Here is a 7380-nt window from a genome sequence, read left to right as displayed (position 1 = left end):
GTCCTTGTACAAGTCTGTACTAAGTCTGTACAATAAGTCTGTACTAAGTATGTGTGTGTTGTTTGTGTGGTGTGTTGTGTGGTGGTGTGTGTGTGTTGTGTGTGTGTGTGTGTGTGTGTGTACCTTCTGTAGGCCCATCTGTAAAGCAACCTTGTTTATGGCGTTGTAGAGGGGGTAAGGGTTGAAGGTATTTCTTCTGGCCTCATCTGAAAGATGTCGTTGGTCCCTGATGAGAACAAAATATTTCTCTGAAGGACTGCATATACAATCTTTAGCAGTGTGTGTTGTGTTTCAAATAGGAAATATTGTAGCAATATTAGGAGTAAAAGTGTGTCCTGTTTTTTGCCTGGTACCCCTCGGTCCTTGTACAAGTCTGTACTAAGTCTGTACAATAAGTCTGTACTAAGTATGTGTGTGTTGTGTTGTGTGGTTGTGTTGTGTGGTGTGTGTGTGTGTTGTGTGTGTGTGTGTGTGTGTGTGTACCTTCTGTAGGCCCATCTGTAAAGCAACCTTGTTTATGGCGTTGTAGAGGGGGTAAGGGTTGAAGGTATTTCTTCTGGCCTCATCTGAAAGATGTCGTTGGTCCCTGAGAGAACAAAATATTTCTCTGAAGGACTGCATATACAATCTTTAGCAGTGTGTGTTGTGTTTCAAATAGGAAATATTGTAGCAATATTAGGAGTAAAAGTGTGTCCTGTTTTTTGCCTGGTACCCCTCGTGAGAGTAAATAGGCGCGTAGAAAGAGAAGGAGAAAAAAAGAGAAGAGGATTGGCGGCTTGAAAAAGTGAAAAATAGTAAGCAAGGAGCATGCAGGGGAGAGGAGGCCGGAAAAAGGAGGGTGAAGAAGAGAAGGAGAAGGGGAAAAGAAGTCGACAAATAAAAAAAGCAACACAGCAGGGCAATGGGTATGATATGTGCGGGGTAAGGGGGATGAAGTTCTACGCAAGAAGAGCTAAGGTCACACCACGAGAGAAGGGAGGAGGGAAGAGAGAGACGAGAAGATGAGAGGAAGGGGGGGGGAAGAATCAACGTGAAGAGGCGCTGGTGTATCAGGGGGGCTGGGGGGAAAAGGGGGGGAGCAGTTGATCAAAAATAGAATAAGGATAAAAATTGGGTTGTATGTTTTAAAATGTCAGATTGAGATTACCTTTTAGCCAGTTAAGGATGTACTCTTTTATAACTTCCCCACTAGCCAATGCAGAACCAAGGATACCTGCACAGTTTCACAATGAGGATTAATATAATGATCAGTGAATGCTATGTTATTTTTCTGGGCTCTTATCACTGGCTTTAAGAGGGCTGAACTCATTTGAAAAAAGGTGATGTCATGAACATCTGTGTGCCAGCCAGGATTTCAACAATACTTAAAACATAATGACAGTTGAAGAGTTGTCTGACTGTCTTATGGAAATTATGAATTCATCAACATTAGCATTAATTTTAAGTAATTCTTATGGTGACTAATATTATATTTGCTCTCATTCATTGAAAACATGTTTTTCAGTATTTACTGGTGATCATTTTTAGTGCTGTACATTACTTCCACATTGTTGTCAATGTCAGTATAGCCATCAAATTTTAACACCTTTGATTAAATTACGACAGCGTTAGTATGTACTTAATCCAATTCATTTAAATTTTAATTCAATTTAATTTTAAATTCTTGTGGCTATCTTTTGAAAAGTTTCATCAAAAAATAAAAGCACCATTGGAGTTTGGTTTCAAGGTGTTTGTTGCTCTTACTGCTCCACTGTTACCTCCAAAAACTTACTCAGCCTGTGAACACACACCTTCCAGTTTGACCATGTCCATCTCGGGGCTTCTTCTCCAGCAACCTCCGTCCTTGAATTTGCTGCCCAGAAGAGAAGTTTCAATGAAGAAACCCAGCTCTGTGAAACCAGCCTCGTGTGGGCTCAGCTCGAACCATTTCCCTGAGAGACAGAGTGTATTTTACAATTAATACAGCTCAGTAACTCATTTATGTTGCTGTTTGTACAACTAAGTCTGTACTAAGTATGTGGGTGTGTGTGTGTGTGTGTGTGTGTGTGTGTGTGGTGTGTGTGTGTGTGTGTGTGTGTACCTTCTGTAGGCCCATCTGTAAAGCAATCCTTGTTTATGGCGTTGTAGATGGGGTAAGGGTTGAAGGTATTTCTTCTGGCCTCATCTGAAAGATGTCGTTGGTCCATGAGAAACAAAATATTCTCTGAAGGACTGCATATACAATCTTTAGCAGTGTGTGTTGTGTTTCAAATGGGAAATATTAGTAGCAATATTAGGAGTAAAAGTGTGTCTCTGTTTTTGTGCCCTGGTACCCGCGACACCACCGAGACCTCGAAATTGCTACTCAAGTACTGAAAGTAAAAGTACAAGTACAAGTACTGTTGTTTATATTATTTCAAATATTTATTAAGGAACAACTTCTAATGTTACAGTGTTACAATGTTGATGGTAGAGTTCTGTGATTTCCCATGGTCTGTGAATGCGTCTGAATGAATGCGAAAGCAAGGGGGCGGGGGAGCAGGTGAGAGAGAGCTCGCACCTGGGTGAGTCAGGTGTATGACGTACGGCGCACGAGCGAGGTTGATGTTAGACCGGGACTGTTATGTTGTTTTTTTGGCGTGGTTACGGCAGACAGTAACCGAGTCCTGGAACCAAACCGTTCAGCAATAAATGCAGGTGTGTTCAATATCGCCTCGTAATTCATCACGCGTCCGGCTGGACGCTACAGTAGTAACGAGTAACGATTCAGCACATGAAAAATGTATCGGAATAAAAGTATTAAATTCATCAAAAATATGTAGTGCAGTAAAAGTGGAAGTTGGGGAAAAAATAATACTAATAAAACTACTAAACTACAAAAAAGGACAGATACTGCATTTTAGTACTTAAGTACAGTACTTAAGTGGTTCCACGTCATTACTATACATCTCTGATGATCCCTTTGAGGCACTCGGAACAAAAGGTAAGAAGTAATCTCATCAGTGTTTAAATGAATCTGTATGCTTACCTGGGATGAATGCTTCTGAGGGACGGCTGAAAGCTGGCTGTCGGGTCTTTAGATGATCTCCTTATAAAGATGATGGAGGACAAAAGAAAACAGCTGTAGACCCTCCTTCTAAACAACAGTTCTTGTCACTGAAGGGTCAGACGTTGAGTTGCATATGACAAGTTTCATTCTTACTTTTTAATTTTTTTTTGGCAACTTGAGGTTTGCATTAGAGGGAGACTTGTTCCTTAATTGACACTTCTTAACCAATCAGTTGACACATTCCTGTTCCCTTCACAGAGGAAATGACAGTAAACATGTCAGTGATCACGTTTTCATGCTGACCTCTGAACAAGCATTCGAACACCCTGAACTTTTAGCCTAGTGGGTGTGAGAATGATTTCCCACACACACACACACACACACACACACACACACACACACACAATTTATCTAGAAATATCTTTGTAAATGTCTTCTTGCAAAACAAGACAGAAAGCAGGTAAACTAACCACAAATTTACGACAAATGGCTGTGAGTCAGATTCTGCTCAAGGTTTCTTGCCACTGTTTATTTGAAAATGTCTCAAGATGAACAGCAATACCATCTAAAAGAAGATGTCACTAGTAAAAGCACAACTGTGTTTGGATCCTGCTAATGAAGGCAAAAAGGATAAGATAAGATAAGGATAAGAAACACAACATGCTGTTGTGACCCAGTATCCTTATAAGCCAGTTCTATTAGGTCAATTTAACCCTACTTTCTCAGGAAACCAAAACCTTTTGAATAACTCAACAACTTCATCTGCATTTCTTCTCCAGGTACCAAAAAAGATTGTAGAGCTGGAGTTTGCAGGACTGATACTGTGATACTGTTACTCATTGGTCAAACACGGACAGTGTGGCTGTTACAACTTGCGTTACTGAATTTACAAAATTAAAAAAGTAGCGTGTGATTCTCACAGATGTCTTTTCAGTCCGTTATCTTATGTCTTGCCAAGTTTACACATATCGTCGTTGTAACCAATTGTCTTAGTTAAAATGCATATCTCCTCTCGAATAATCTTTTAGACCAGTCGTTCCCAACTTTTTTTTATTGTCATATTGTTCAAATCTTTACCTTTGGTTAATGTCTCTTTTGTAGTAACAGCTTAACAATTTGTCTTCTTTCTTTGCACAGCTTTTACTACCTCTGTTATGCCGACGACATCTAACTATTCTTCTCTTTCCCTCCATCTGACTTTCAGGTAGTTAGACTGAATTCATCTTTTCATTCACTCTTGGTAACAAAGTATATTTTGTAAAAATGTTAAACTATTCCGCTGAGTTTCTTATTTTCATTGCTGTTAATATAAATGTTGTATTCTTTTTAGTTTTTCAAGTTTAGCAGCAACTAACCAAATTTGTGGTTTAAAGATTTATTTATCTCAAATGCTGACCACATCCACAAGAAGACTGACTTTGCATATTTATTGAAGTTATTTAAAGTGATATTAAAAACAGTTAAAGCCACAGTTTAATCCATCAAACCCATGCTTTTTTCCTTTACTACAATAATTATATATCACACATATACTACATATAACACAGAATCAGTGGAATATTATTGTAAACCAATAAGATTTTAAATTTATATTCCTACATTTTTATGCTCAGAACAAAATTAATCAAAATTACACTTGGTAGTTATATATTAGCCACTGACACAGAATCATCTATAAATTCACTGGAATATTTTTGAAAATGCGCAAATGTTTAATTTTCTGACTGCAGTACAATCTACATTTCAGTACTTGTGAATTATTTTATTTCAGTCATCTTTCACTTCCACCTTCAGTTCAGGTTGGTGAGTGTCTGACATTGACGCCAAGATGGTAACCCTGTGTTTCTTGTAGCTGAGACCTTGGCCTGCATTTTTTCTGACAAACGTTATGTCAGTGTTGTTGTACATCTTATGATAAAGATCATAATTACACTCTGTGCTCTTGTCAAAGATTCCCACTGCATACCAGTTGGAGTACAGGTTGAAATCATAGGGCACAGAGAACATGACAGCTATTTTCTCAGTGGACTCATTTGATTTGTCGTGTAGATCATAGGTGAAGACGCCAACAGCTCCTCGGGCAGTGTTGGGAGTCTTGGTGAACAGTGCTTTCCCAGATGAAGATGGGTGAATGGTTAGTGGCAGACTTTGGGCACAGGAACCACTGTTCACATATACACTAGAAAGAGGAGAAGAATATGAATTAATTATGTGGATTTATGGAAGGCTTATTTTTTTTTAAAACTGTAAAAATGCAGTTACCTTGGCACACAGAGGGCATAGTCAGAGCATGTATTTGTAATCTCAATGGAACACTCGCGATGTGTTGGAATGAGTCCAGCAACTTCACCACCGACTGCCATGGGATTCATAAGATCCATAGCAGCAGTCGGACCACCGGCTGAAATCGCTGCATCGACAAGAGTAGTTGCGATTCCCGTCCCCGCTTTAAACTTTTGGCGTTTAGGCATAATGGCTGTGAAACAGCGATGACCTATTCATACAAATAGAGGACAAAACAAGCTCTTCATCTATCAAGTGACAGGTCATCTCAATATTTAATTTTACAAAGCTTTCCTTACCTGGAATGAACAGTTCTGAAGAAAGCCACAACAGGAAGACCTGTTCATACAGACAGATCAAAAATTAACCTTGCATTTTATGTTCATATTTTTTTATGTTTTCACACTAACAGATGCAAAAATTGTTCATGATCACTTGAGGCACTCAGAGAAGAAATAAGAAAACATTTGTCAGCATTTTAATGAACCTAGCTATGCCTACCTGGGATGAATGCTTCTGAAGGATGCCTGCAAAAGGTCTGGCTGTTAGGCTTCTTCTGTGATCTTCCTATAAAGGTGATGGAGGACAAAAGAGAAGTGCATTATTTCACACCAGTAAAAATGAAAGTAAAAAAACGTGTCATTGAACATGTTGACCTGTGACCACAGTTGCTGAGACAACATTGCAGAAGTCTGTGGTTTAAGCTTTTTAACAGAAAGAGTGTTGTCAAAGCAAAAGTGTAACTGCTTTGTTTAACACTCGAGCTTATCTATCAATGTCATCTGAATGTAGATTATATGAATTTTATGAAAATAAATCAACAAAAATATAAATGCAACACCTTTTGCTCCCATTTTTAATGAGTTAAGGTAAAAGATCTGAGACTTTTTTTTTCAATGCACAAAAAAAGTTTATTTCTCCCAAATTAACAAATTGTTCATAAATGTCTTTAAAATCAGTGTCTGTGAGCACTTTGCCATGATCCACCTGACAAGCATGGTGTATCAAGATGAGGGCATGAAAAGTTTTGAGGGTGGTGACTGTAGAAATGTTGTTGTGTAATATAATTATTAGCATGGATTGAGTGTTCATTTCACAACCACAAGTCTTCCCCAACATAATTTCTGAGAATTTGGCAGTACATGTAACTGCAGACCACATATAACCATGCCAGCCCAGGACCTCTATATTCGGCTTCTCCACCTGCAAAATCATCCAATATCAGTCACTCGGATAGCTGATACAACATTTGGTTTGCACAACCAAAGAGTTTTTGCACAAACCTGAATGTGAAGGAAAGCTCACCTGAGTCCTTATTCTCCTTGCCAGAGTCTGCTATTGTATGCAGTTTCTTAATCTAAGGGGAAACACTCAACGTAGTTGAACTAATTGATTAAGAGCCAAAAGCAGGTAAAATGTCAGTTAATGTATAAGTCATGAAAGCAGTTGAACTTCTATGGACTTCTAAAAGCATTTGCATCTAATCTAATAACACCGCTAATGTTCAAACACTCACTTGAAATACACCAACTACCTAAAACTTTAGAACAGGCTCTGATTACTATCCTGCTAAAACCAGACAATGACCCACAGTTATGCAGTTCATATAGGCCCATAGCCCTTCTCTCATCAGAATATAAGGTATTCACCAAGGTCATAGCTACCAGGCTGGAGAAAGTGATACCTGACCTTATAAAGATCAGACTGGCTTCATTCAGAACCGCTTTTCCTCTGATAATATTCGTAGGTTCCTCAATGTAATTTACTGCTCCCAAAACATCAACTTTGCCCTTTAATTAGATGCTTCATGAGCCAAAAGCAGGTAAAATGTCAATTGATGTATAAGTAATGAAAGCAGTTGAAGCGTCAGTTAACAAGTAAGCACTAAGAGCAGCTTAACTGTCAACTGAAGTGTAAGAAATCAAGTGTAATAATGTGGTTGAACTGCAATGCTAAGAGTAAGACATAATTCAGTCAAGAGAACAAAGATCACCAAAGATAATTGATGTGTGTACTGTACATTTCAGTGTTAGGTGATATGTAAGCAGTGAGAGCATTTGAACTGTCAG

The 7380-nt window shown here is 38.6% G+C and overlaps 3 protein-coding genes across 3 annotated transcripts in view; all 3 read right to left on the bottom strand.

Annotated features, from left to right (window-relative positions):
* The window catches only part of LOC113747028 (cytosolic phospholipase A2 gamma-like), a 44448-nt gene extending 42262 nt beyond the window's left edge, over window positions 1–2186 (bottom strand). The window contains exons 1-3 of the mRNA XM_027284975.1: window positions 2081–2186; window positions 1791–1931; window positions 1148–1213 (exon numbers count right to left, since the gene is read on the bottom strand). Of these exons, the coding sequence (XP_027140776.1) occupies window positions 1148–1213; window positions 1791–1931; window positions 2081–2186 (313 nt within the window). The remainder of the gene's footprint in view (window positions 1–1147; window positions 1214–1790; window positions 1932–2080) is intronic.
* LOC113747065 (DELTA-sagatoxin-Srs1a-like) overlaps window positions 1–3175 on the bottom strand; it is a 53266-nt gene extending 50091 nt beyond the window's left edge. Inside the window, exon 1 of the mRNA XM_027285085.1 lies at window positions 3008–3175. The gene's annotated coding sequence lies outside the window, so the exon portion shown is untranslated. The remainder of the gene's footprint in view (window positions 1–3007) is intronic.
* A 1265-nt stretch (window positions 3176–4440) lies between these two features.
* Window positions 4441–5908, bottom strand: LOC113747062 (bryoporin-like). Its single transcript, XM_027285081.1, has 4 exons — window positions 5813–5908; window positions 5611–5650; window positions 5291–5522; window positions 4441–5207 (listed from the first exon to the last, which is right to left on the bottom strand). The coding sequence occupies exons 3-4, from the start codon at window positions 5497–5499 to the stop codon at window positions 4796–4798; spliced, it is 621 nt and encodes a 206-aa protein (XP_027140882.1). The 5' UTR covers window positions 5500–5522; window positions 5611–5650; window positions 5813–5908; the 3' UTR covers window positions 4441–4795.
* Window positions 5909–7380: the final 1472 nt, after the last annotated feature.

Source organism: Larimichthys crocea, chromosome XII (assembly GCF_000972845.2).
Source record: "Larimichthys crocea isolate SSNF chromosome XII, L_crocea_2.0, whole genome shotgun sequence".
Taxonomy (NCBI): Eukaryota; Metazoa; Chordata; class Actinopteri; family Sciaenidae; genus Larimichthys; species Larimichthys crocea.
This window is presented reverse-complemented; position numbering and strand designations above follow the sequence as displayed.